The following is a 27,971-nucleotide window of genomic DNA, read 5'->3' on the forward strand; positions in this document are numbered from 1 at the left end:
GTGTCGACGTTGACACCCAACGGCCCCTGTGCCCGTGCGCCCGGCCGGCTTGGCTCTTCAGTGCCTGCAGCCTTTCACTGGGTGCCCTGTTCCCCACGGGCTGCTGCATGTGGAGGGAGAGTCCCCTCTTGTCATTCTCAGTGGGGCTGACCCCAGACCCAGTGACAGTCAGCCAGACATTTAACCTCCTTTTTTTTTTAATATTTTATTTATTTATTATTGAGAGACAGAGAGAGAGAGAGAGAGGCAGAGACACAAGCAGAGGGAGAAGCAGGCTCCATGCAGGGAGCCCGACGTAGGACTCGATCCTGGGACCCGGGGTCACGCCCTGGGCGGAAGGCGGCGCTAAACCACTGAGCCACCCGGGCTGCCCGACATTTAACCTCTTGAGGCTCCAAAAACAAGTCCCTCTCTGAAATAGTAACGAGCAGATACGCTAAGATTTAGTTAAATGAAGGCAAGCTCTGATTGAAGTTAATGAAAATGCCCTTAGTGTGATTTCTGGACAAGTGATTCCTGCAGGAATGTTGGGGGCACGGGCCCTTTTAGAGAGTCTGTGGGGTGGAGGCGCCCTGCCTCCGACGTCGGACTGTGTTCTGGATTCACACGGCTGCGGGCACCGTCTGGGAGAAGGGCTCACACGTGGGTTCAGAGAAAGCGCGAGTCCTTGCGGCTTTGGGCCTGGGACCCTCGTGCTGAGGCACCTGCTGGATCCCAGGGGCCGATTTCATGTGCCGAGGACCTCTTGCCCCTGCACTGGGCACCTGTCACTGCCTGTGAGCTGTGGAAGGTGAGGTTTGCAAACGTGGCTTTCAGGCCTAAGGGCAACATGGGGCCAAGGCCAGACATCTGCTTGGAAGACACGGAGGTGTTGGTGTAAGTAGCATCAGGGTCGTTAATTTTGTTTCTTTCATAAGAAAATGGAAAAAATCATGAATTCCACATTGAGTGTCAGTGGGGCTTTGTGGGTCGGTGGAAAGGAGTAAGACCTGGAGTCTTTGCTAACCTCGTGCAGAGACTTGCTCACGTTGTTTTCGTCGTCTCCCCAGATCAGATGGGGGGACGGCCCTGTGGGTCAGCGTGCACCCTCTCCACTGTCTGCTTTCTAGAACATCACTTTCCTGATCCCCGGCTTCTACCACTACATGGACCTTGTGTGTGACGGTTCCTTACCACTGCCAGACCTGGCCGACCGCTTGGATATCGGCACCCAGAGCAGGCCCGGGGAGACAAGTGCGGGCCCCTGGCAGGGCCAGAACCTGGCTGGCGCGGCCTCAGGTATGCCCTGCCTCCTCTCCCAGGTGCACCGCACAGGCAGCCCCCTGCCTCGGGGCGAAGGGATGGGACGCCTGGGAGCACAGAGAGGCTCCCGGGGGCTTTCTTGTCACCAGGTGCCTGTATCAAAGACACAAGTCACTTGTTGGCCAGTCGATGTGTGCGGCCTTATGTAGCCTATCCCAGTAACCCCTAAGTTAAACCGTCCTAGCGATACGTGCTCATCATGTTTTTCCACCTTTTAACTTAGCATTTAATAGTATTCCAAGTCCCCAGCACGTGAGCGTCCCAGGTGCCAGGTGCGTGAAGACTGTGGGCGCACAGCTCCTGCCCTCAAGGGTCCCGCAGTGGCTTTGGAGCACCGGGCCACAGGGCTGCAGGGCTGGTGGCTGTGCTCCTGGGAAGACACTGGGGCCGCCTGGCCGCCCCCTTGCTGCTCGTCTTTCTGTGGACAAGGAGCAAGGAGGAGCTGCTCCCCAGTTCTGCCTCGGGAGTGCTCCCCGCTCGCCCCCCCCCCCCCCCCCCCCCCGCTCCCCGTAGTCCTCGCCCAGCGGGGCTGACGCTGACCGTGCGGCCCTCGTGGCCCGGTCTCTGCTCTCCTGCGGGAGGGGGCAGCTGGGGAGCGGCAAGCATCAGCCATCGCGTGTCTCGGGGCTGTCTTGGGGGCTGTCCCGGCCCTGTGCGGTCACCGGAAGGCGGACTTGCTGTTTGTACACCTCCCTGGGCTTGACAGTCATTGACAGGAAGAGGGCCGCGCAGTTTCCCGGGCTCTGCAGGAGATTTCCTCCCCCCAGGGCCCGTGCCCGCAGGTCGCAGTGGGGGCCCTAGAGGTCGGGTTGTGGCGTTCTGTTTTAAAGGCTGCCTCGCTGGGCTCTGACGCGCTTCGGCGACCGGCGTTCTCGGCGGGGTGTCCTGCGCCCGGTCTGGGTGACTCTCCCTTTTCCTGGCTCTTTCTCCAGCACTAGGTCACATTCCCCTTCCTCTTTATCCACGATTCCAGGTCCTCCGTCTGTGTGCGTGTTTAATGCATGTTCTTTGTAGGAAACGGCGGGAAGGGGGCAGTGATGAGAGTTGTGTCCCCTCAGGGTGAATCCTTGGAAGTGGCGCTCCTGGGTTCGTGGGGATGAGTGCTTGTTTGCGGTGGTGCAAATGCCCGTTGGAAAGGTGGGCAGCCTGCCCCCGGCCAGGGCGGGGGTTCTTTCTGAGGGCCCTAAGGGGCAGGCTCCCGGCTCCCACCCGGTCACCCTGCGCTGTGCCCGCCCCAGAGCCAGTAGGGGGCGGTGACATGCGGGCATAGGTGCAGAGAAGCAAAGCGGGGGGACGTGGGGTGTCAGGGCCCACCGCTGGGGAGGGCCCCTTGTGGAGGTGGCTCTCCGTGAAGCACCGAGGAGGCAGGAGCGGCGTTTCGGGCACAGAGGAGTTCCAGGTGTGGCCGTGGCCTCTCCCCAGGGGCCCCGGCGAGGGCATCAGGAGTCGGGCCGCAGGGCCGTGGGAGTCACGGCGGGGACTTTGGTTTTTACCCGGAGTGGGAGCAGAGCCCTGGGGAGGCCCTCGCGCCAGCGCCCGTGTTCGTGGGCCCCTGTGACTGGAGCCGGGGCCCGGGACGCAGCAGGGGCGGGCGGGGGCTGCGGGGTGGCGGGGGGGTGGGTGGCCCCAGGCCCCGCGGACAGCGGCTGGCGGGGTTTCTGGGATGGGGTCCCAGGAGGGGAGGAGGCCTGCTGGGCAGGTGTGCCGCGGTCGGGACCCACCTCTCCTACTGTCCCGGCCAGGTCCAAGGGTTGGCGGCACGCTCGCCGGAGACCGCGTTCAGCCGCAGGGCGAGGCCCCGGAGCGAGGGGGGGCCCCGGAAGCCGTCGTGGGCACCCCGGCTGCCGCGGACCCTGGAGACCACCTCCCCCCTTCCCTCCTGCGTCTGCCGACTCCAACTTCGGGGTAAGTCGTGGAGGGAGGCGCGGTGTGGAGGTGAGGGCGGCGGGGGGCCCGCGAGCACCTGCGAGTCCCGGTGCTGCAGCTGGGGCGCTGCCGTCCGGGCATTGGGCCCCTGCGGGGCGCCTCGTCTCCCGCGTGCCCTGCCCTGGTGCCCGTCCTGTGGGGCAGGAAACGGGGGCTCCAGGGAACTGATGGAAGCCCAACCTTCCGTGTTAAAAATCGTTTGTATTCGTTTCCTTTGTGCATTTTTGAATAACAAAGTACTGTCTTGAGAGTAGAGCAGGTTCACACTGGAAAACGTGGAAATGGCAGGGGAGCCGAGAGGAGGCTCGCGTGGTCCGCGCTGGCCCGCCAAGCCTCGGGTGTGCGTGCAGCCCGTGGTCCTTGTCGCCTGTGCCCTCTGGGCCCCGGGGCAGCACGGGGGTCAGGGGGGCCTGTCCTTGAACTTGACTTGGGCGGTCCCTTATGTCTGGCTCCTTTTGCTCATCAGTTTGTGAGATTTCTCCACGTTGTTATGTTCTTCAGTTTTCTTGAAATTATTTAAAAAATATACCTGAATATGTGCATTTTTCTTCCCCAAGTGCAGCAGCGTAACAGTAAAAAGTGACAGTCCCGGTGCCTCCCTGGAGGGAGCCCTGCGAGGCTCGGGGCTGGGGGTCCCAGCCGGGCTGGGCTCCTGGCGGCTCTCAGATGGGCCGTGGTGCGCTCGAGTTCTGGCGCCAGCCCAGCGCCCCGGTCAGGAGCCGTGACTGTGCTGCTTCACTCGCTCACTTCCACACACGCTCATTCACTCCCTCACTCATGCAGGCACACACTCATTCCTGTATTCACTCCCTCATTCACCCCTTCCCCCCTTTTTTTTCTTTTTAATGATTTCTTTTATTTATTCCTGAGAGAGAGAGAGAGAGAGAGAGAGGCAGAGACAGAGGCAGAGGGAGAAGCAGGCTCATGCAGGGAGCCTGATGTGGGACTCGATCCTGGGACCCCGGGGTCCCAGCCTGGGCTGAAGGCAAGTGCCAAACCACTGAGCCACCCAGGGATCCCCCTCACCCCTCGCTTATTCACTCATTCATTCCCTCATTTATTCACTCGCTGACATGCTCACGCATATACTCATTCATTCACTCCTTCACTTACTCCCTCCTTCATTCACTCACTCGGCACTCGCTCGTTTACTTACTGACTCATTCATTCTCTCGTTACTCGCTCATTCCCTTGCTTTCCCACTCATCACTCACTCAACAAACATTGCAAAGACTTGAGGGCTCATCCCTAAGAAATACCCTTTAGCAGAAAATGAGCTGACTCAGTGAGACGGGGAGGTGGGAAGGCAGGTCAGAAGCATGACGGAGGGAGTGTCCTGTGTCCCTGGGCCTGGGGTGGTGCTGGCTCCTGATCCTCCCACTTGTCCCAGGAGCCCTGGGAGCTCAGCCTTACTCGGGCTTATAGCCAGTTGATAATGAAGCCAAGTGGGTCGTGAGACTGTAGATCAGGTGTTGTGACCTCGAGTGAAGCACCCCTGAGCCAAGCTGGTGGGCGTCTCAGGTTCCCACAGCTCCCCTGCTGGGGGCCCTGCCGGGTGCCAGCTTGGGCAGTTGAGAGGAGGGCAGGAGGGAGGAGAGGAGCCTCCCCTGTACTTAAACGCTCTCTCAGAAGCCTACTTACCACTTCCTCACCTTACCGTGGGCAGAACTTAGTGACCCTGCAACACCTGGCTGCTGGGGACGTGAGGGATGGGATGCAGGTGCAGTGCTGCCCTGGCCCGACCCCACAGGCCCACATTGGAAGATTGCCTTACCCTGGCCCTGGGCTTGACCCCGAGTGCCCACCGTGGAGGAGCTGCCTGCACTCCCCTGGGGCCTAACCCCGAGTGCCCACCGTGGAGGAGCTGCCTGCACTCCCCTGGGGCCTGACCCCATGTGCCCACCGTGGAGGGGTTGGCCACACTGCTTAGAAAGGGGATTGAGACCTTTCTGTTCCCTGGGGGCCGGCACAGGGCTGGTCTCTGGCTTGGGGTGGATGGATAGAGATCCATGTAGTGAGCCGTAGATGACCTTGGCCTTTACACACCCTTGTCCCGCCCTGCAGTGTCCCCAGGGAACTGCTGCTGTTCCTCAGAGCCCCACTCACAGCTCCTTCTGTGGAACCTGTCCTTGTGCTGGGTCCTCCCTTGTGCCTCCTTACAGACCTCTGGTATAATGTTAGCAGATCACCGGCACGTCCGCCCCCAGCGAGGCAGGGCACAGCCACGTTCTGTTGGTCTTGCTGCTGGTGTCAGGCCTGGGGCTGCCCCCAGGCTGGAGCTCAGCGGCAATGTCTGGTGGGGCCACAGTGACCCGCCAGCTGCAGGGGTGGGGTCTCCACCCAGGGCCCTTGGCTTTGCTGTCGCCCTTGGGCTCTGAGGTAGCCCCTTCCTCAGTGGCCTTCATGCTCACCATGCTTGTGGGCTCACATCGGCTCTTAGGAACCAGTGAGCACCCCCTCCCCTCCGTGGCCGCCTCCCTGTGCCAGCTTCTGTTTCCTGTCGGCTGTGACTCCCGATGGCATCTGTAGCCAGTCACAGGTCAACGTTGCCCGGTGCACAGAACGCTCAAATCTCTCTCCTTTGTTCCCACACCTCCCCAGGGCACCTTGTGAGTGGGTAGAGGCTGGCTGCACGCTGTCAGGGAGCCCCACTCGCTGTGAAATGAGACTGCTGATCGGAGCCCTGAGCGTATGGTCCTGGGCACTCAGTGTCATCTTTGCTAATCTGTGAGGTGGTCACAGTTTATGGTGTTAAATGCTTTGTACTCACCTCTAACAGAGGGGTGTCCATGTGATCTCTCCTTTTATTCTTCCGTGGCCCGTAAGTAACTACGTTATCCATTTTGCAATCCTCAGAGTGGAAAGCATCCCAGGAGGAAGCTCACCAGCCCAGAGACAACAGTCGTCGCCCAAGGACCAGCAGGACATCCCAGGAGGAAGCCCACCAGCCCAGAGACAACAGTCGTCGCCCAAGGACCAGCAGGACATCCCAGGAGGAAGCCCACCAGCCCAGAGACAACAGTCATCGCCCAAGGACCAGCAGGACATCCCAGGAGGAAGCTCACCAGCCCAGAGACAACAGTCATCGCCCAAGGACCAGCAGGACATCCCAGGAGGAAGCTCACCAGCCCAGAGACAACAGTCATCGCCCAAGGACCAGCAGGACATCCCAGGAGGAAGCCCACCAGCCCATAGACAACAGTCATCGCCCAAGGACCAGCAGGACATCCCAGGAGGAAGCCCACCAGCCCAGAGACAACAGTCGTCACCCGGGGACCAGCGAGACATCCCAGGAGGAAGCCCACCAGCCCATAACCAGCAGTCATCGCCCAAGGACCAGTGGAACACTCTCTTGGGGCAAGAGGAACCTGCAGCTCCAGAGAGCCTCAGACAGGACCTTGTGGGAAGAAGCAGGTGTGACCCAGTGGTCACATGGACGTTTGCTTCCCACGGAGGACCTGAGACCCCAGCTCTAGCTGAGAGCAGGAGCAGAAACGCTGAACTGTGTGGCCTCTATCAGGAGGCTCAGCTAGAGTGGACAGGGTTGAGTAGTGCCAGCAGTTCCAACCATCGGGCTGATTCCGTCATGCCCGAGCCCCGTGCCGCGGGCCAGCTGGCAGTGGAGGGGCTCCCGATGCCCTACCCTGGGTATGGGGGCGAGCAGAGCACGCAGCCAGGAAGCCCGCCTGGGACAGCGCGACTCCTGTTCTCAATGCCGACGCTGGATGAGCCCTGGGTGGCTGTGGAGAATGACCGAGAGGAGATACAGACGTGCTTGCTTAAGGAGCAGCTGTCCAGACTGAGCTTTGTGGGGCCCCTGGGTGTCTCTTACAGTGAGCTGCCCTCGGCAGAGCACCCCCCGCTCCCGCCCCCCGTGTCGTTGTGTGACCCGGGAGGCAGGGACCTCTGCAGCCGCGTGGGCAGCTCCTCCGCCTGCTATGCCCTGGCCACAGACCTCCCCGGGGTCCTGGACGCAGTGCAGGCCCAGGAGGCCGATGGGAATTCCTTCTCCTGGAACGTCAAGGAAGTGCGTTTCAGTGAGTGGGCGGATGGAACTTCGTCCACCTGTTCCTGCGCTGCGTCCGAGCTTGTGGGCACGCCCTCCGCCTCGCCGGCGGGCTCCGATGTGGACGTGAGTGGTCTGCACGGACGGAGGCCGGATGTTCTGGATGAGAGGGAGCTGTTGCTCCTGACCGGCACGTGCTTGCATCTCGGGGAGGCTCGGCAGTTTCACGAGAGCCGTCTGGGGCCCGATCGAGTGGAGCTCTCGGAGACCTGTCTGGAGTCCTCGGAGCGCGGGGAAGGGCGCGGCAGAGAGAGCCCACCGTGCGTGCTTCCCGCGCCGGAGGCTGGCCCCGTGGACGTGTGCCCGTCAGAGGAGCCCAGGCTGAGTTTCCAGGTCACCTCCACGCCTGTGAGAGACGACAGCCTGGTGGCACCCGGGGACATGTGCACGCAGCACGGGATCCAGGAGGGGACCTACACCGGCAGCTGCTACCACCGGGACGGAGTGCAGCTGAGTATGTGCCGGGCGGCGGTGCCCTGTCGCGCCCATGGGTGGCTGGGCTGGAGCGCAGCGTGGCCGGGTGCAGGGCCTCCCGGTCCTGGGGTCTGACGGGGCTGTACCCCCTCCCCTCTGTGAATGGTTTTGGCAAAAGAGTTAAGGGAGCTGCAGTGATGAGTCTCTCTTGAAAGTCAGGGTTGGGAGTGCTGGTGCCTGGGGAGGGTGGACTGAGGTCCCGGCTGCCTTGTGTCCCTCCCTGGAAGCCGCCGCGTGCATCCCGGGACGGAATCCCCCGCCCAGGCCTCCGTGGACGCCCCGCATGCGCTGCTGGGGCCCAGGCTGCTGGTGGCGGCTCCGCTCTAGGACGGCGTCAGGGGCCCCTTGGGGGCTGATTATCTTTGTCGTACTTTCCTATTTTCCTGACGCCTTAGCGGATCCGAGTCACGTTGGCCAGCTGTTTCCTTGCTGCTGATTCATAGTGTTGACGACCAAGGCTTTTTCCTCAGCTTTGGAAAGCGATGCCCGTACTCGGTGTGGTCTGTAGAAACAGCAGAAGTGCCAACACAGAGACCTCAGGTCACCTGTACTCGCCCTCTAAGGATAACCCCACTTGTTTCGGTGTCCGCCCCAGAGGCCGTGTAGACCCACGTACGCACGTGCGTCCCCGTGCGTGGTTGTGCCGAGCCACGCGCACTCCTGGCAGCCGGCACCGAGGCGGCGGGTGGGCGGGTGGGCGGGGGTTGAGGCGGGCTTCCAGGCCTTTCCCCCTCCCGCCCCACGCGGGGAGTGTGCGTCCTTCCCTGGGAAGCGTCGTGCTGACCTCCCCTCCCTCCCCGCCCCTCCCCTCCCAGGTGTGCAGTTTGAGGTGAAGCGTGTGGAGCTCCAGGGCGCGGCGACCCTGTTCTGCTGCTGGCTCGTCAAAGACCTGCTGCACGGCCCCCGGGACTCGGCCACGCGCGCCCGCCTGCTGCTGGCCAGCCTGCCCGGCTCCAGCCACTCCGTGTGCGAGGCCTCCGGCTCCAGCATCGGGGAGGTGGGTGCCTGCGCCGGCCGCCGCCCTGCGCCCTCCTCCGCGCTGCCTATGGGCTGGGCCTTCTGCTGCGACGGCCTCACGTGCGGGCGGGTGTCGGCGGGTGGGCTGCTTGGGCCCACGTGGAGCGCAGCGGGGCACAGGGGGCGCGGGGGACCCGGTGACACGAGTCTGCCTGCGGCTGCCTCCTTTCCTGTGGTCGCGTGTGGTCCCTCAGGCCCCTCCGTCCCCGTCCCCAGGGTCTGAGAAGCAAGCCCTGGTTCGAAGAAGCCCCCAGGGCCGTGGAGCTGGAGGGGCAGGCGGCCTGTGAGGGCGCGTACTCCCACAAGTACCTCACGCTGAGCCCGCTGGGCAGCGGGGCCTTCGGCTTCGTCTGGACGGCGGTGGATAAGGAGGCCAACAAGGAGGTACGTTGGCTCTGGGCCGCAGCCCTGACGCAGCCGTGGCGTCAGCGCCTTTGCGTGGGAGCTCCGTGGGCGCCGCGGGGCAGGGGGGTCCCGGGAAGCACCGCGCGGTCCGGCCCGGGTCGGGTGCACCGTCTGGGTCCTGAGCTCGTGGCCACCCTGACGCAGCCCGAGAGTCTGCTGCCCCCCGCCCCCGGGTCCTCTGGGGCTGCGCTCGTCACCGAGCGTTCTGTGACCGAGGAACTGACATGGTGATGGTCCCGCGTGGCCCTGCGCAGGCCTTCGACGCCTGCGGCTTCCCCGCGCTCCCCGCGGCTCTCGCAGCTGCGCCCCGTTCCTGTGTCGCGTCGGGGCCACCGCCGTCCCGGCCCGCAGGGTTCCTGGGGGCTTGGTGGCCGCTGTCCTGCAGGGACCTGGCTGGGCCCCTGTGCGGAGGAGCTGGCACGCTCCGGCCCCCCCAGCTCCTGCCCCGGCTCCTGCGCTCTGCTCCGGATGGAGACCCGCAGCGGCGCCGCTGTGTCCTCGGCTCCCGGAGGCGTCCGTGGAAGCACAGTGTTGACTCCGCCAGACGCCTGTGCGGCACCTGTTGAGACGATCGTGCCCTCGTTCCCTTTGCCGCTGGAGGGAACAGCACGACGTCTGCCCACGGAGCCAGTCCTGGGTCGCCTCATGGTGTTCCTCCGACGCCCGGCTGAGTTTGGTTTGCTGGTATTTTTACTGGGATCTCTTTTTTTCACTTACATTTCGTAACATCTGTTTTTTGGTTTTCTGGTTTTTGGGGGTGTTTTGGCCGGTGTTTCACGGGGTTCACGGGGCCTGCAGGGTTAGCAGCGTTTCTGCGCATCAGCATGTGTGACGATATGTCCGCAGTTGTCCCTGTTCCCCAGCCGCCCCGACTCTAGTGTTACCCCATGTTGCGGTCGCTCGACTTGTCGAAGAATCATGTTTTATTAATCCCGTTTGTTTTGTTTCCTTGCATCTTCTGCGGGTTCATCTTGCTGCGTTTGCGTTGGGCGGTTACCAGGTACCGGCACCTCGAGGGCGCGGTTCTGCGCCGCTGTGGCCGCCTCCCGGAGGCCGTGGCGCTGCTGCTCTTGCTGGGTTCACAGGGGCTTAGTTCTCGGGGCTCCGCTGCTGCCTCTGCCTCTGTGAGGTGGATCGGGAACCCCCTAGACGCGAAGGGAGGAGCAAGGAGGCCCGGAGCTCTCTCTCCTCACAGCCTCCTTGCGCCTTCAGCACGGCCCGGCCAGCGACCCCGGAGCGGCCCGCAGGACCCGGGCCCGGGAGGGGGCGGCCGCAGGGGCAGTCGGCACGGCCACCGTCACAGAGCGGTTCTGGTGACGCACGACCTGGGCGTCCTTCCCGGCGCTACGCCTTCACGTCTCCCTCGGCGTGTTGTGTGGCTCTCGGGGAGCGAGCCTCATTCGCCGTCTGGGGATCGGCTTGGCTTCCGTGTCCCGTCTCCGTGGGCTGCACTCTGGTTACCGGCCCCAGGAAGGAGGTGCGGGTGTCACGCGCCGGTCCTCCCACGTGTTCCGACGGGTGGCCATGCCCGCGGGCCGTGGCCGTCCACGCCGCTTCTCCCGAGCTCCTGGGCCCTGGCTCTGCCGTCCTCTACGTGCTTTTGAAGAGCAACCTGATGTCTTCCTCTTTCTGGGTTTTTCCCTTGTCATCTTTGGACTTCAGGAGTGTCCCCAGGACGTGTCCCTGTGTGTTCTGCATCCTCACTTGACGCTTCCTAGGACTCTGACCTCAACGTTGACTTTTTCTTTACCCGAAGAGAGTTTATTCTTTGTTAACCCGTTTCCTTCCTTCTCGCTCTTACCTTCCCCGAGGCCCGCGGTCCGCGTGCTGGAGCTCGCAGCAGCAGCTCTGTCTCCTCCCTGCAGTGGGACGGGCGGCAGGCCCCCCCGCCTCCGGCCGCAGCCTCCGTGTCCCCCACCTGGCCGCGGGGACGGGCGCCAGGACCTCGGCCTTGGTGCCCTTGGCCTCTTGCCTCCTCTCACATGTCTCCTCCAGCCTGTGGAAGCACGGGGCCCTCTGTCGCACGATGTCACCACTGATGGCTGGTGCGAAGCCTGTGCCCCTCCACCCTCCGTCGGGCTCCTCCCTGCCCTCCCTTCACGGGGAGCCCCCCACCCCTCCACCCTGCCCTCCTGACCCACGTGGCAGGCTGTGCGCCGTCCCCCTGCAGATGACATGCTCACCAGGCGGGGCTCGCGGGTCGCCCGGTCGGGTCTCCCGCTGAAGCGTGGGGTGGGCCTGGCCTGCGTCCCGGCTCAGTGTGTGCCCCTCGGCCACGTGTGCCCCCGACGAAGCAAGCACTCGCCTCCCTGAGCACGGCGTATCCCCTGTGACACTCCCGGTCGTCCCGCGGGGTGACGGGGCCTCTGTTTGTGTCCGTGGGGCTGGCTGCGCTCCGCCTGGCTCCCAGCTGCCGTGGGGCACGGCCTTGTGTGTCTTCCAGTCCTCGGGCCTCCTCTTAGATTTCCTCTGCGGGGCACCAGCCCTTGCGGTGAAAGGGGGTGATGGGGTTTTGCGGCCCCTCAGCTCCAGTCTTCTCCGCCATGCCCTGCCGCCCGCTTGCTGGCCTCTCCGTCCCTGGTGCGTGTGTGGACGGGGCCCCCTGGGTTTCCTCTCCCCCGCCACGGGCTCAGGGGTGGTCCGCGGGGAGGCTGTGTCTGCGGCACGAGGCAGCAGTGGGCGCCACCTTCCAAGGGATGCTGGAGGCTCGCTGGCAGCGACTCGTCTCCTCTGCCTTCCTCGTAGGTGGTGGTGAAGTTCATTAAGAAGGAGAAGGTTCTGGAGGATTGTTGGATCGAGGATCCCAAACTTGGAAAAGTCACCTTAGAGATTGCCATTCTGTCCAGGGTGGAGCACGCCAACATCATCAAGGTGGAGTGCTGTTCCTCGCTGACGGGTGCCCCGACCGCGCCCGGGACGTTGTTGAGCACGTGGTCCTGAAGGCACCGCCGCAGGCCCAGACCCCACTCTGTCCTTTTCCAGGTGCTGGACGTATTTGAGAACCAAGGGTTCTTTCAGCTGGTGATGGAGAAGCACGGCTCCGGCCTGGACCTCTTCGCGTTCATTGACCGTCACCCCAGTCTGGACGAACCTCTGGCGAGTTACATCTTCCGGCAGGTGAGCAGCCCAGAGAGCCGCACCGGGGAGACCGGGGGCTCGGGCACGGGGTCCCGAGGCTGCAAAGCTCTGCCTGCGAGCTACGGTCTCGCCGTCCAGACTTGGGATTTTACGGAGTAAGCTGTATGTTAAGATACGCATGGGAGGCCAGACGCCGTGCTGGCCTGACCGGGGAAGTCTGGTTAATGATGAAAGCGTGTTCATATTCATACAATGTCCACGCCAGGTGTGAACCTCAGCCACCACGGGCATCGGGGCGGCTCTGAGGCTGCGCGCTGCCGTCTCTCAGCGGGAAGGCGCTGCTAGTCTGTGAGCAGGGATCATGGTGGGGTGACGAGACGAGGGCAGGGGCTGGGGTGAAGTCCGGGAGGGCCTCGCAGCAGCGTGTGCGGCCCAGTGACCGGCCCACGGTGAGTGCTGTCCGGCTGACTAACGTATCAGGATGCACAGTATTTGTTTTGGTCCCTTGCGTGTCTGTGTGTGTGTTGATCTTGTCCATCTGTCATTTTGTTGGAATGGGAGCGTGATCAGCAAACAGGCGCCCTGGGAGACAGAGGCTGGAGGGGTGGAGGGGACACAGTCACTCCTGTTTTGAGTTTGAAGGAGAAGGTGCTGGCTTCATCCTACACTATTCCTCGCTCCCTGGAAACCGTGGAGAACTCCCTGGGGAGGGGGTCTGAGCTATTCCCAGATTTGCTCTCTGACTGCTTCCTGGCGAGGACGCCATTCCTAATGCCAGCCCCCATACGTGGACGTTTCGTACTCAGAGCTGTAAACTCCAGGAGCTGTTGGGTTCCTGAAATTCAGCGGCTCAGGCACTGGCCTGTAGGCATCAGGCGTCGCGGTTCTGCTCAGAGGCCGTCCCCTCTGCCCTCTCGCTGTGGTGCGAGGTCCCATCCCGTCTGCTGTAACGTGCGGCAGACGTTTGTTTCTGGAATCTCCATGGCAAGCAGACCGCATGGCACGACGACGAGAGTCACTTGCTAAAAGCTGCTGCCTTCCAGTTGTTCATCCTGGGGCCGTCGATCTGGTAACCAGCGTGTCCCGTGCTCCGTAGTTTCGTATCTATAGCCCCTTCAGTGAATTTACAGACGGACGTGCCATCGCGTGTAGGAATGGGTCAGTGCGTACGTGCAGTGCGCTCATCAGCGACCTGCCTCCCGGCGCCCGGTCGCCAGGGCCCGCTCAGGCGGCGAGGGCAGGGAGCAACCTGCGGACACCGGCTTCTCCCGGTGGGCTCACGGTCCCTTCATACCTTGTAGGTAACCCCTTGTTCCTAACTAATAAACCTCAATGAAACGTTCCAAGTTCAGATTAACCCACGGCTTCTGTTCCCAGCTGGGCCCTGGCACGAATGTGCGCGTGTGTGCACATGCATGTGAGCGCGTGAGTGCACCCGTGTGCACCTGCGCCTGCCTGGCTGTGTGTGAGCGCGCAGATACGCATGTGTTTGCAGGTGTGTGCGCATAAATACGCGTTTGTTTACTTGTCGTAAGTTGATGAACTGGGCACAGTTGCCGGCCGTTAACGAAAGCCTGATGCAGGGTGTTCGTTCGTGGGCATCGAACTGTCCAGTCGGGTGACTGTGTCCACGAAGGCGCCGTCGACTGGTAGGTATGACTGGCGACGCGGGATGCAGTCAGAAACTCTGCCCATCTTACTTAAGCTTGACCAGAGGCCCCCCTTTGTTCGTCTCGGCCACCCGACGTGTGGCGTGGGCCTGTGCAGCTCTGGGCGGACCGCGGTGCACCGTAGTAGCCCCTGCCCTGCAGAGTGGGGGCCGTTGCCCGGGGCTGCCCCCCAGAAGCCGCCGGAGCCCCGAGGCGGGGTTTGGGGACCGGGCTTCTGCCCTCAGCCCCGCCCCTAACCACGGCGTGAACTCTGGCCAAGGCGCTTTCCTCCCCTGTGAGCTCAGGGTGTCCCGCTCGGGCCTTCTCTGGGGCCACCCCCCATTTCACGCCCAGGCCACACTCACGAACACGCCCAGCACGTGTCTCTGGAGCCTCTGCTCGTGGCTGGGCTGCCCTTCCTCCCGAGAGCGTCACGCCGTGTGTTGGGGGGTGAGTGACGCACAGGCAGTGCTCGTGCTGGGGCACGGGGTTGTCCGCGAGCGGCCACGGCGGCCAGCCCCACGAGACAAAGTCTGGTCCCAGCTAACGGTGCACTGGGCGTCCTTATCGCCAACAGTGACAATAGCGACGTTTGAAACGAGAATCCCTGCGGTGCTGCCACCGGCCTCACCAGCTCCCCGTCCCCACGGCCTTTCCGGCCCCCGGGTCAGGAGGGTTAGACAAGGGGGTTCTCCTTTGTTGTCTCATTTTCTAGCTAGTCCTCGTTTTAAACGCGGGTTTTACTTGAATTGCTTTCTTAAAAAGTGCCTGTGGGCCCTGCTTGCAGCTGGTGGCGGCGGTGGGCTACCTGCGCTCCAAGAGCATCATTCACCGCGACATCAAGGACGAGAACATCGTCATCGCCGAGGACTTCACCATCAAGCTCATCGACTTCGGCTCCGCCGCCTACTTGGAGAAGGGCAGGCTGTTTCACACGTTCTGTGGGACCATCGAGTACTGCGCACCCGAGGTCCTCATGGGAAACCCGTATGTACCGCACGTCGTCCGTCGCGAGCCCAGGCCCTTGGAGGTTGGGTGGGAAAGCGGCTTCAGTGCCTCTTGGTGACAGGGCTGTTGAGGGCTCACCTACGTCGTGGTCCTCGGTGGGCGGGTGGGCGGTGGCCATGTGCTTGGTGCGGGTCTGGACTGTTATGTGACTGAAAGTGGAGAATGAGGCGAAAAACCAAAATAGGGGTCCCAGACGTGCGGGCTTCCAGCAGGTGGAGAGGGTGTCCCCGTGCTGAGGACAGGGTGGTGGCCAGCACCAGACCGCTGTGACATCAGCGTCGGGGGCACTGGTGCGGAGGACAGTGTGTCCCTGCCCCGGAGCCTGCGGGCCTTCGGGGGCCTGGGTCATGCTCAGGAAGCTCCTCTCCCATCACTCAGTGCACCCCGGGGCCCCTAAAGGAGGAGCAGCTGAAAGGGGGGACAGTCCAGGAAGGGCCTTGGAGATCACATCACCCACTGCCCCCCGCGTGCTCTTGGCCACCGGAGGTGGAGGGGTGCCTGTCCTGTCCAGGACCATGATGTGTGTTCTCTGGCTTGTCTTCCTCACCCCACGCCCTGCACGCAGGCTGGGAGCCTCACGCAGGGGAGCAGGGGAGCGCAGGGCGGTGGTGGCCTCCCTCCTCCGTGGCCTGCAGGTGCCTCCTGGGGCCCCTTGGTCCTCTGGCCACGTCCTCCCTGCGCCGGTGGTTTTCGGGTCTGATTCTGGATTCCCTCCTCAGGAGCTCTGCTTCCTCCCCCACGGTTTGTGTGTCCTCCAGTCCAGGCGACCGCACGCTCCGGCCCTGAGCAGCCCCGGCCCGCCACTGGATTTTATAGTTTTACTGGAGCACAGCCGTGTTGGTGGCGTCTGGCTGCTGCAGCGCGGCCACCAGCCTCAGATGCTCCCGTCGGGCTGTTCCCCGTTGCAGCCCGTCGGGCTTTTCTCTCTATTCTCCGGTGTTCCTGAAGTCTCTTTCTAATCAGCCCAAGACAGTGTTGAGCGGGGTTTTCCCGGCCCGGCTCCTGCGGTCTCATCCCGCCCAGTGCCGCGAGCCCCTGAGACCCCTCCCGGCGTCCGGCCCCACCTCAGTGGCCAGCGGCTCCCCGGGGCCAGCCCCCCCCCCCCCCAGGTGGCTGCCGATGCCTTGGCCCGCTTGCGCTCCGTGGGCTGGAGCCTCCACTCTGTCCGCGGCACCTTCTCCACCTGCAGGAAGCCCCCGCCAGGAGGTGCTCTGCTCTCACCTGCCGCGCACCCTCGCGCACCCTCGCTTGGCCGGGGCCTCCTTCAGCTGCCCGAGCACGAAGTTGGCTTTTCTTTTCCCTCCCCAGCATGTGGCTGGAGCATGGCTGGCTGGGGCAGATGTGTCGCGATGGGGCTGTAGTCGCAGAGGGCTGGGACGCCCCGGGGGGCCGCTCTCGGGGGTGCACGTGGGGAGCGCCTGGCGCTCCGGCCCAGCCCCGGCGTGCCCCCAACGGCACCTCCCCCCTTGCAGGTACAAGGGGCCGGAGCTGGAGATGTGGTCGCTGGGGGTCACGCTGTACACGCTGATCTTTGAGGAGAACCCCTTCTGCGAGCTGGAGGAGACCATGGAGGCCATGATCCACCCCCCATACCTGGTGTCAGAAGGTGAGCCTGGGCTGCAGGTGCGAGCAGAGGGCGGCCTGGTCCCCCGCCGCGCACGCAGCGATTCTTCGGTCATACCGACAGCCTCACGGCTTTCTTTCCGTTGTCTGATCCTGATCTCTACGGGAGGGTAACTTGAATTTGACTAAACCCTCATGATAATTTTTTTTAAGATTGTATTTATTTGAAAGTGTGTGAGTGCAGATGGGTGGGGAGTAGGGCAGAGGGAGAGGGAGAAGCAGACTCCTCGCTGGGCAGGGAGCCCGACACAGGACTCAATCCCAGGGCCCTGGGACCACGACCTGAGCGGGAGGCAGACAGTTAGCCGTCTGAGCCCCCCAGGTGCCCCCGTCTCTCTTCTTACAGGGGCACTAATTCCATCATGGGGCCCTACCTTCATGACCTCTTGTGACCCTGCTCACCTCCCAGGGGCCACCGGGGGTTACGGCTCCACCCTACGGAGGCAGTTCAGTCTCTGGCAGCCTAGAAGAGGATCCTTCGGGCTTTGCCAAGGTCCTGGGCTCCCGGGGAGCGCGCCCTCTGCAGCATGCTGCGCCCCCCACAGAGCTGCCCCACGTGTTCCCTCGTGGTTCCCAGGGCTCCCCTCAGGGATGCTGAGGCTCAGAGCAGCCCTGGCTGGAGATGCCCACACCGTCACAGGAAGTGGGACCCAAACCTAGACCCGGGGCTGGGGCTGTGCTTCTTTCTGGGGGGACGATGAAGGCCTTGCCTGCAGCCGCCTCCTGCCCTCCATGTTGTGCAAACCCAGGGTCACTTGAGGCTCTGCGTGTCCAGAGCCCTGAGAACAGGCCGAGTGAGGTGGGGTCCTGAACCCCACGCTTTCAGAGGGGACGAGCATCTTGGGGCGCAGCCGGGCCCATGTGTCTGAGCCCCTAGGTCTCATCAGTGTGGAGGTTCCAGGCCCCTGGCCGCCCAGTCCGATGCTCACGGTATGCAGAGCCAGGACCCGAAGTTTTGAGACCTGGTCCGCTTGAGCCCAGCCTGGACCCACTGTCAGTCTTCTGGCCACATGCCCAGGGGGGTCTTTGTGTCTCCAGCTCTCATGCACCTCATATCCGGGCTGCTGCAGCCTGTCCCTGAGCAGCGCACCACCTTGGAGAAGCTGGTGACAGACCCCTGGGTGATCCAGCCTGTGAACCTTGCTGACTACACCTGGGATGAGGTGTGTCGAGTGAACAAGCCAGGTGAGGCACAGCCCGTGTGCCCGGAAAGCGGCCTTCCTGGGTCTGGGGAGGACCAGGCCCCCTCCTCCATGCTGTTCTGGGCACAAATGTCGGGACCTCTAGCCGATCAGAACCAGCGTTCAGAGGCCCCTGGACACCACTGGGGCTGGGGACTTAGAAGGCGGGTGGGCACCCACGGGAGCCCCTGACAAGGAGGCCCCGCAGAGGGGGTGAGGGGTGGAGGGTCTGAGAGCAGCTGGCCTGGCCTGAGCCAGCTGAAGGGGAGGGTGGGGCTGCAGACGGCGAGCGGGATGGAGGGGGCCCAGGGCCCTGGTGCTTCTGTGAGGCCCCTGGCTGCAGCCCCGCGTGTCTGCTCGGCACCGTGGGCAGCGTGGGTGCCTCAGTGGGCCCGGGGACGCGAGCAGCGCGGGTGGGTTCTGAGGGCTCCCGCTGGTGGGTCTTGCTCCTGGGAATCCCACCAGAGAGAGGCCCGGGTCTTGGCATCTCGTGTGGACGCGTGACACAGGGTCGTCTTCTTCCTCCAGAAAGCGGAGCCCTGTCCACCGTGAGCCTGGAGCTGGAGGGCAGGTGCGCCGGGGAGCTGGCGTGGGCTGCGGGGCCGGGCGGGCCCCTGTGTCCCCGGGGAGGCCCCTGACGCCCCAGCGCCGCTGCCCTGCTCCTCGGCGGCGCCCGGGGCCTGGGTTTCCAGGCCGCACCGGTCGGAGGAAGTGAATCCCGCGGCCCGGGTCAGCAGCCCGGTCACCGCCGTCCGATAAGTGCTGGGAGGCAGGTGCTGCCGGGGGTGTGCAAGGAGCCGGGAGCCACTGCTCACGCGGCCCCGGAGGTGCTCCGGGCCTTACCTGCGGACCTCGGAAGGCGTCGGGTCCTTCGTCTTTCTGGTTTTGGACATGCGTGTGCGTTCCTGTTTCCTGACTGTTACGAACATTTTTTGTTGGTTTCCTCTGACTTGACGCGCGCCCATCGGGGGTGCGGTGCCTAGACCCGGTTACCCGAGCGACCGGGCTGCGTCGTTACCTTTTGTTTTGAATATTTTCCAAATTAAAGCAGTTTTGTAGTGAACCGGCGCCCTGACTCGGACTGACTCGCGCGCCGCGCGGGGCGGGGGGAGCCTCCCGGGGCGCTGGGGCCCTCCCCCCTCCCCTCCCCTCCCCCTCCCCTCCCGCCCAGGCCCCGCCCTCCCTCCCCGCCCAGGCCCCGCCCCCGCCCCGCCCAGGCCCCGCCCCTCCCTCTCCGCCCCCGCCCCTCCCTCCCCGCCCCCGCCCCTCCCTCCCCGCCCAGGCCCCGCCCTGCCCTCCGCCCCGGGTCCCCGACGCCCCGACGCCCCGACGGCTCCTCCGTGGGAAGCGGAGTCCGGGGCCCCGCGGGCACCTGCGAGGCCTTTCTCTGCTTGGAGCCGGCGCCGCCGGGGGGGGGTGGGAGGGGGGCACCGGGCCTCCTCTCCCCGCCCCGCCCCAGACCTCCCCGCAGCTCGGCGCCCACCCCCTGCTGTTCACCTGGGCGCGCGGCGGGCGCCCGCGGACCGAGGGGGCGGGGGGCGGGGGGCGGGGCGGGGCCGGCCGCGCCTACCGCACCCGGGAACGCCGGCGGCGGAACGCACCTCCCGCGCACTCGCGCTTCCAGGGGGAGGGCGGAAGTGCGGCCCACGGGAGGGCGGAAGTGCGGGCCGGCGGGCCGGAAGCGCTCGTCAGGCCCCCGCCATGGCGGCGCTCCGCCGGCAGGTGAGGGGGCGCGGGCAGTCCCGCGGGCGGGGTCGGGAGGTGCGGGGCGGCGGGAGGCCGCGGCTCGGGGACGCCGCTCGGTGAAGCCGCTCCGCGGGCCGCGGCGCCAGGATGTGGCTTGGGGCCCGGAAGGGACGGACAGGCCGGGCGGCTGCGGAGCGAGCCCACCTCCCGACGAGCGCTCCCCGCTCCCCGCCGCGTGGACCCCGACCCTTGAGGCGCGGCCACACGGACGCCGACACGCCGTGGTTTTCCCTCCCTGCGCCGCTGGCAGCGCGTCTCCTGCCCCCGCCCCGCGGGAGACGGCGGAGGATGGGGCCGCGCGCAGGCGCACTGGGCGGGCTGGACCTGTGGGGGGCCTCCCCGCCCTCCTGACCCCTGACCCCCCCGCCCCGCGGCCTCCCCGCCCTCCTGACCCCCGCCCCCCCCCGCGGCCTCCCCGCCCTCCTGACCCCCGACCCCCCGCCCCGCGGCCTCCCCGCCCTCCTGACCCCCGACCCCCCGCCCCGCGGCCTCCCCGCCCTCCTGACCCCCGACCCCCCGCCCCGCGGCCTCCCCGCCCCCCCCCCGCCCTGACCCCCCACTCCCTGCCCGCCCCGGGGAGCCTGCGCACGGCCGCCCAGTGTCCTCTACAGCGGGGGGCGGGAGCTGACCCCTGTCTTGTCTGTCCCAGGTCCTCCACGGGCACCGCGCCTGGGCCCGCACCTGGGCCCGCACCTGGGCCCCCGCCTGGGCCCGCCTGGCTGCGCAGCCCCGCGGAGCGCCGAGCCCGACCGCAGCCTCCAGCGGAGGGGGCCGCGGGGCGTCGCCCCCTGTGCAGACCCTGGAGGACGCGCAGGAGCCTGGGTGCGGGGTGCGCGCCCCGCCTTGCCCCCTGGAGAAGCAGAGCGGCCCCGCGGCTCCGGGCCCGGGCGCGCCGGGGGAGGTCGCGGGCGCCCTCCTGGACATGGGCTTCAGCGACGAGCACGTCCGGGGGCTGCTCAGCGTGTGGCCGGGGGCGCAGCCTCGGCAGTTGCTGGACGTGGTTTCAGAGCTGATACTCCTGGGTGTGAACCCCGAGCCCCTGTGTGCGGCGCTGAGGAGCAGCCCGCACCTGTTGGCCCTGCCCGCGGCGCACGTGAAGAGGCGCTCCAGCTACCTGCGGAGGCTTGGCCTGGGAGAAGGTGCAGGAGGCCGGGGGTGGGGCGGCGGGGCTGGGCGCGGGCGGCCGGGGAGGTGGGCTGGCGCCTGCAGGTGCGGCTCAGGTGCGGCGGGAGCACAGCGCCCCGGGTCTTGGACCCTGCCGTAGCTCAAGGCTGTAGGGCCGAAAGCAGAGTCCAGATGTGGGTCGGTCCAGATGCGGGCTCCGGTGACTGTCTCCGTGCACTGTGGAACCCCAGATGGCCGGACTCCAGGGATCAGAGAGCCCGGCGTTCCCCCAACAGGATTCACGCCTCGGGGAGTCTGTGGGCCTTCAGGGGAGCAGGGCTAGGAGCCCATCAGGGCCTCGGGGATCCTTACACACTGTAACACAGGAGGGTCACTGGGTTTTTTTTTTTTTTTTTTTCATTTTTTTTTAAAGATTTTATTTATTTGAGAGCGAGAGAAAACAAGTGGTAGGGGAGGGGGCAGGCAGAGGGAGAAGCAGGCTCCCGTCTGAGCAGGGAGCAGTGCGGGGTTTCCATCCCAGGACCCCGGGATGACAGCCTGAGCCGAAGGCAGACGCTTAACCGACAGTCACCCAGGCGCCCCAGTGGGGTTCTTTTTCTTCTTCTTTTTATTGACTCCTGGTAAGATATTGTTGGGGGAAGATACTGTTGTTGGGAACCAGTCTCAGAGGATCTCCATTGGCCCCTTCACCAGAAGATAAGGAAGGGAGCGCCTTCTGTGTCCCCCTTGGCAGATCACCTGTTGCGGCATAATCTAAAAGGCTGAGCCTAATACTTTATATACTGTGGTTATGAATTAGAAAGCTCAGCGAGGCCTTCTGCTTCAGAGGGAAACTCTAAACTCCTAGAAGTCATCCTAGACACGCTTCAGCGAGACAGTGAGTAGCTGAGCTGTTAGGAAGATTGTAAATACTATTTTTAATAAGTGATTTGAGGTTTCCGGGTATTGGATTTTGCCCACATCCCTGGGAAGACCACGGGCCCAGTTTGCCTGGGCAGCCTCAGTCACCAGTTGCCCTCATGCATTTGTTTGAAGGGCGTCTTTTGTTTGCTGTTGCGCGAGTGTGGATAAGAGATCTGAGGAATGTCGGTAGTGGGTGCTTCAGGGACTGCTGAAGCTGCTGGGAGCATCGGAAGCTGGCACTCGGGGAGGAGAGCCTCCTTGTTCAGTTTTAAATGCTGGCGTGGGCGTGGCAAGCCCCTTGTTTTTCCAGAGTGCCCTGAAATCATGTACTTGCCCTTTCCTGTGTCTTGCAGGGAAACTGAAGACGCTGCTTCTCTGTTGCCCTGAAGTCTTCACCATGCACCAGAGGGACATTGACAGCATCGTGGGGGTTCTCAAGGACAAATGCCTTTTCACGGGACAACAGGTGACCAGGATTTTGCACAGATGCCCCTATGTTCTTCGGGAGGACCCTGGTGACCTCGAATACAAATTCCAGGTGAGGATGACTGGTGACTGGTAGGAGTTCGGGAAGTAAAAACACGTTGTTTGAATGTAGCGGGGGTGAGCTCCATGGATGAGAAGCCTCAGGCACCCCGAGGGCGGTGGACGAGGTGGAAGGGTTAGAGGCCCTGCACACACCCTCCAGAGGGAATCCAGCTCTGGTCTTTCACTTCCTTACAGAAAACCTCTCCTACAGCGTTTCTGCCATTAATAGTGAACGACCTGGTCCCTCTCCTGGGGTCCAAATGGGGCCTCTCCTTGAAATAGCTAGTTTTAAAAGAGCTAAAGAGCCTTTCTTTTGAATCTACTTTGCGTATTGATTTTAGTAGCATAATTGTGACAGTTGTCTTGTCTTTTGGTTAACAATTTTGACAGGTTGGGTCAGATTGCTAGATGTTTCTGGATATTTTGCCCATTCTTTCCATGCTCACAGTTTTTATTTCCTGAGAAAAAAAGAACTGAATTCATCCCACTTAACACTTCATTTTTTACTAAATTTTTTCAATATGAATTTGAAAATGCTTCGAAAACTCAGCCGTCACACCAGTGCTGGGCATCGTAGAGTGTCCTGGCACTGCTAGTTGGGCAGCTCTTTGTGAGTGCTTGAGTTGATTGTGGACAGTGGCAGGACAGCCCGTAGGTAACTGTGCCTGTGTCTTCAGTATGCCTACTTTAGGATGGGGGTTAAACATGCGGACGTGGTGCGGACCGACTTCCTGCAGTACTCCATAACCAAGATCAAGCAGAGACATGTGTTCCTCGAGCGCCTAGGGCGGTACCAGACCCCTGATAAGAAGGGCCAGACACAGATCCCCAATCCTTTACTCAAGGACATTCTCAGAGTCTCAGAAGCTGAGTTTCTGGCCAGGACAGCCCATTCTTCTGCTGAGGAGTTTGAAGTTTTTAAGAAGCTCTTTGCTCGGGAGGAGGAAGAGGAGTCTGAGAGGCAGATGCCTGACAAGCAGAGCTTAAGTCTAGACGAGGAGGACGAGGAGGAGGAGGAAGAAGTGGAGGATGAGGACGAGGAGGAGTGGCAGTAGGACTGGAATGAAGAGCCCACAGATAACAAAGAACATTACAATTTTCTTAAAGCTCCTAAGAGCTTCACTTGGATCATCTCAGGTTATTTTTCCTTCTAAAACTGCTGTTCTGATGAAACCATTGTTATAAATCTCCTGAGACTGGATAGGAGCTGCATTAGGTTGATGTGTTGTCAGGTCTCTGTGGGGAGGGCCCTCTTCCCTCCTGCATGGGAGGCGGACTCTGAGCGGGCGAGCCCGGGGACTCGATACCTCAACATGTGGTTTTGGTTTGTGGGGAATGGGGTTCCTCCCTCTGGTTCAGGAGTCGTACGTTTTCTCTTAGGGACAAAGGTGAAATAGGAGCAGGCAGTGAGGTTTTAGTACATCATAGCACTTCATCCTATGAAAACAAGTAGCAGGTTTTCCACAAAAACACTCGTGTCTTTAATTCTCAAATGCTGCTTCATCGGCGCGTCCAGTGTGCAGCTTTGTAAAGGAACGTGGTTAGTGACGTACGGTCTCGTTTTGCACGGCTTCCTAATGGCAGCCAAGTGTTGGAGTACTTCTCTCTCTCCTTGAAGAAGAGGTCCTGGCTCTGACCTTGCAGGGAAGTTGGCCTTCACACCAGCTCGTGGCCAGTGGGCTGCATGCGGGCCCTGGAGTGTGCCATCCAGTTCCCTCCCCACCGCCCATCACACAGATGCGGCTTCTGACACCAGAGGAGACAAGAGTCCTTGAGCGGGACGGGCCTGGTTTCGTGCAGGGAGCTCCCATGCACCGTGGTGGTGGTGGGTGTCCCCTCGGGGAACCCGGTGGGCCTGAGGGGTGATTCGGGTGAGGGGGTGAATTTGACATTAGTTGTCTCTGAGGTAGAGGCCCAGCCCTGACGGCGTGGGCTCTGTGAGGAGGACTGGCGCACCCAGAAGGTCCCCGGCGTGGGGGGTGGCTGGCACATGGTTGACCGTGCAGGAAACATTTTTGGTGATTGTCCAAAATCCAGGTCTTGGCAGCATTTTAACAACATTGTAAAATTCCTGGTCCTTGGCCTTACTTTTCCCACAGAGACCGTGTAAGAATCCTGTCAGGTAGCAGTTCCCACCTGGAGCGATCGTGACCCAGGGAACATCCAGCAACATCTGAGGACGTTTTTGGTTGTTAGGACTTAAGGGGGGTGCTGCTGGGACCCAGAGGCTGGAGGCTGGGCTGCCGCGAAACATCGTGCGGTGCACTGGACGGTCCAGCCTGAGATGCCAGCCGGAAGTGGCCCGAGGCCTGGTCCAGTAGAATGCAATTGTATGGATTCATGAGAACATCAGATTTGAAGCAGCCTGGCGTTTATTTTGTTTCTTTGATTGAAAAGAAAGTACAAAGCTGAGTTTTAAAGTCTGTTTCCCACGTGCACTAGGACGCCTGCTGGTAGGTTTGGGGCCTCAGCACTGAGGGGCAGATGCTCTGTTTTCTCGGGGCTCTTGTTCGAGCACGACGGCAAAGAGAAAGACATTTTCTGCAAAAGAAAAGTAGCTGAGTAAATCCCTGTGCATTGGAGTGAGATGTCGAGGCAGGAGGAGTCCTGGCCCACGGAGCTGCTGGAGGCGGCTGGCCCTGCCGGCTGGGTTTGCTGGTGGGACAGCGATGGGATAGGCGCAGGTCTCCTCATCTGCTTCCGTGGCAGCCCACACGCTGTGGGAAGGAAGGCTGTGTCTTTGCTGGTTTTCTTGGCCACGGGCAAGGTGACATGAAAATGAAGGCATTTTGCTCTGCCAGTGTTTTAACTTCTCTTCCATTTTGTGGCGTCCCAAGTGACCGGCACTTTCCCTGGAACCTAGGATGGGTGCTTGTGCCCAGTCGGGGACTAAGTAGAATTATAAACGTGCGTGATCAGAACGGCTAACTTGGCATCATGAGTGCTCCTTTCATTTTGATACGGAAATAAATTTCTGTGCACCTGAGAATTTTCTGATTGCATTATTATTAATTTCCTCGGGTGGAGTTTGAGTGTATGTTTGAGGAAGATGCCAGAGTTTTACGAAGGAACCGTGTGAAGAAAGCAGTGTCTCCTTTCAAATGTTTTCCAGGATGAATTATAATTCCTTTAGCGTCAGGAAGTCTTTTACTAGATACCAAATTTGTGAGACAGCAAGGTGGGTTAATTGTGAGACAACACAGCACCAAGCTCAGGATTCAGTAGACTGTTTTTTGTAGAAACAAATGTTTCTTTCTTTCTTTTTTTTTTTTATAGAAACAAATGTTTCTAAGTTAAAAACTGGAACACACTAGTGTCCACCTCATGACTGAGGGGCGTGAGGTTATTAACATCGTAGTAGAGAGTTTATCTACTTTTCCAGTGATATCACTTGACCTTGCCGCTTGCTAGTGATGCTGTAGCTTATACAGGTGCACGGTGACGGGTCCCGGCGACACAGCAGGCGTCAGCAGGACGTGTGCCCGGGCCTGGCTTTCTCTGGGCTCACCCAGGGTGGGAGCCCCTGACGCAGCCCGGCTGTCTTCTCCCGGTGGGCCTGGGGCACCGGTGCGTTCTGGAGTACAGTAGAGACTTCTGGAAATGACAGTTCCTCCTCTCGGAAAATAACAGATTGTCTAATACACAGACATATGCACGCAAAACTTTAATAAAAATAAAAAGCCTATAATATACTCTTAACTCTTCAGAAAATGTTTTTATAAAAGATGGAGGGAGCCCTCTCTGGCTGTGGTGCTGACTCGGGGCAGAGGCCGTGGTAGATGCAGGGGCCTGAGTTCCAGTCTGGGTCAGCTACGAAGGTGCTGCACGTGACACCAGGCGGGCTTGGCACACTTGGTCTTAGCCCCCTGTGCGGGGAGGAGGCAGGGCTCAGAGAGGCGTGCTGCAGGTACCGGCGGCAAGGCAGGGCAGCGTTCTGCTGGTAAAGCGGGAAATGTGTGAAAAACCGTGTGAGCCGCCAGCCTCGAACCATGTTGACCGCGTCGTGGACAGCAAGGGATCTGCAGCAGGGTGGGCTCTGGCCTGCCCCGGGGGCCGGTGTTCAGGCCCTGCGTGTGGGGTGCCGCCTTGGCTTCCGGGCGGCTCAGGGCTCGAGTTCCTTGTCATCTGGGGGTGGCTCTCTCTGCACAAGGCTTGGGTGACCCGAACAGACCAGGGCTTGGCCATGTATGGCCCGTGGGACCTGGGCCCCCAGTTTGTAAATACTGCTTTCCTGGAACATGGCCACACCCTCAGGTCAGGGCCTGGCCGCGGGGTCATGCTGCCAACTCTGAGCTGACTGGTTGCCACAGAGACCGCTAGGTCCACAAAGCCAAAAATAGTCACTTTGAGAAGAAGTCACAGGCGAAAAGTGTCTAGACTCCATCTTAGTATTAATTAACATTTTCTGTTCCGCAGTCTGGCCTGTGTGATGGGGTGCCAGCCTGCAGCGTATCAGCGCAAAGACTTTGCAGGAGGAGCTGGGCGGGGCGCCCAGAACTCGGCTTCCCCTGCCGTCTGGCCTCACCACCCGCCCTCGCTGGCACGCTGGCTGGGCCGTGGAAGCCGGACAACAGGTCGTCCTCAGTTTGATTGTTAGGTCTCCGGGGGGCGAATGGCCCTCCGACTTGGGGATCTGAGAACTGGTTCCCGGTGTTGCAGGAGCCTTGCCGGCTGGCAGCCTCGCTCATCCAGGGCCCGTGCGTGTGCTGTGGTTGCTCCCTGGCCGCAGCGCATTGTCCCCGTGGGAGACGGCAGCCAGGGCCATGGCAGCCGGGGTACGGAGCAGGCTGCTGTCAGCACCGCAGGACTTGGAGGTGATTTGGCCCAGAGGGTCTCCCTGGCGTGGCCAGGAAGGGAGGCGAGCTGGAGCCGGCTCGGCTTGGCCGTCTGTCTTCTAGATGCCAGAGGAGGGAAGCCGCAGAGGGGGCGGATGCGAGCCAGGACCTGTTCTTTCAGGGTGTCCTTTCAATCCAATTTTACAGCCCGTCTTCCTGGGCTTTGGGAGCTCGTGAGGTTGATGAAGTGTAACAAGAACATTCTGAATCCCTTGAAGAGAAAGAGAATGGGGCATGAGGCGACTGACACCTGCTCCTCTTTATAATGCAGCTTCCCAGTTCTCTTAGCAGCCCTTGGCCCCTGCACCTGCCCACAGAGGACCCGCCGCCCCCGCCGCCCCTGCCGCCCCCGCCTCAAGGGGGCGAGCTTCCCTCTCTAATGTGACCGTCGTCGGGAGGGAGGGAGGCAGGCACGCTAGAAGCGCCATCTACGTGGCCCAGGTGGGGGCGGGGGCGGTGGGGGAATGTTTGGGCAGGGATGCGGCTGTTAGAGCCAAGAGCTGCTGGCTACTTCCCCTTCCCCTCCGTTTGGTGATGTCCTGGGATCCTTCCTCTGAAGGCCGGGCTGCCCCGTTACTCTGGACTGAAATGAATTCCCCATCAAGAACGGATATCCTCAAAGCTACTGTTTGGTAGTTGATAATGATTTGTTTTTATGGAGCTGGAATTGCTGAGTTTAAGAAGACTCTCGGGTGACTTGCTGTGATACCAGTATTTCCAACCCAAATTTTGTTTGTGGCTTCTTACTCCCAGTGGTGAGTTGTTTACCAGCTGTGGAGCGTGTTTTGGATTTGTGTGTCCTGGGAGCATGAGCGGGGAGCGGAAGAGACAGGAGCTGAATGCAGGGGCTTCTGGAGAAGTCTGACCGGGATGGCTGCCGAGGCCACGATGGGCCGCAGATCCCAGCAGATCCCAGCGCCCGTCTTCCCGCTGGGCCGTGCAAACACTCCCCCCGGTGCTGTCAGCCTACACCCAGGAAGCCCTTGTTGGTAAAGGCTCTTGGTAATGTTTCTCCTCCGTCCCCACAGCCCCGTAAGACAGCGTAGCCCTGTTCCTGACTCTGCCAGCTCCCCGGGTGCCTCGCTGTTCTATCAACACCAGGGAC

At 62.2% G+C, this 27,971-nt stretch overlaps 3 protein-coding genes across 13 annotated transcripts in view; 2 read left to right on the forward strand and 1 right to left on the reverse strand.

Annotated features, from left to right (window-relative positions):
- The window catches only part of PASK (PAS domain containing serine/threonine kinase), a 35,017-nt gene extending 16,225 nt beyond the window's left edge, over positions 1-18,792 (forward strand). Inside the window, exons 9-19 of one of the 2 annotated variants that reach the window (XM_025987685.2) lie at positions 1,110-1,278; positions 3,045-3,207; positions 6,085-7,748; positions 8,584-8,765; positions 9,002-9,169; positions 11,936-12,061; positions 12,173-12,307; positions 14,705-14,904; positions 16,398-16,531; positions 17,587-17,733; positions 18,258-18,792. In XM_025987685.2, coding sequence (XP_025843470.2) covers positions 1,110-1,278; positions 3,045-3,207; positions 6,085-7,748; positions 8,584-8,765; positions 9,002-9,169; positions 11,936-12,061; positions 12,173-12,307; positions 14,705-14,904; positions 16,398-16,531; positions 17,587-17,733; positions 18,258-18,367 — 3,198 coding nt within the window. In that variant the 3' untranslated portion in view covers positions 18,368-18,792. Of the gene's footprint in view, positions 1-1,109; positions 1,279-3,044; positions 3,208-6,084; positions 7,749-8,583; positions 8,766-9,001; positions 9,170-11,935; positions 12,062-12,172; positions 12,308-14,704; positions 14,905-16,397; positions 16,532-17,586; positions 17,923-18,257 lie in introns of those variants that run through there. The other variant, XM_072718929.1, reaches the window with a different exon arrangement.
- Positions 18,793-19,315: 523 nt separating this feature from the next.
- The window catches only part of MTERF4 (mitochondrial transcription termination factor 4), a 102,284-nt gene continuing 93,628 nt past the window's right edge, over positions 19,316-27,971 (forward strand). For 3 of the 6 annotated variants that reach the window (XM_072718943.1, XM_072718941.1, XM_072718944.1), the window contains exons 1-3: positions 19,318-19,451; positions 20,125-20,614; positions 21,857-22,041. In XM_072718943.1, coding sequence (XP_072575044.1) covers positions 19,431-19,451; positions 20,125-20,614; positions 21,857-22,041 — 696 coding nt within the window. In that variant the 5' untranslated portion in view covers positions 19,318-19,430. Of the gene's footprint in view, positions 19,452-20,124; positions 20,615-21,856; positions 22,042-22,708; positions 25,021-27,971 lie in introns of those variants that run through there. The other 3 variants (XM_072718942.1, XM_072718939.1, XM_072718940.1) reach the window with 3 other exon arrangements.
- Positions 25,681-27,971, reverse strand: part of SNED1 (sushi, nidogen and EGF like domains 1) — an 81,738-nt gene continuing 79,447 nt past the window's right edge. For all 5 annotated transcript variants that reach the window (XR_011994094.1, XR_011994092.1, XM_072718930.1 and 2 more), the window contains one exon: positions 25,681-27,077. The gene's annotated coding sequence lies outside the window, so the exon portion shown is untranslated. The remainder of the gene's footprint in view (positions 27,078-27,971) is intronic.

The sequence above is a fragment of the Vulpes vulpes genome, chromosome 9, assembly GCF_048418805.1.
Source record: "Vulpes vulpes isolate BD-2025 chromosome 9, VulVul3, whole genome shotgun sequence".
NCBI classification, from domain to species: domain Eukaryota; kingdom Metazoa; phylum Chordata; class Mammalia; order Carnivora; family Canidae; genus Vulpes; species Vulpes vulpes.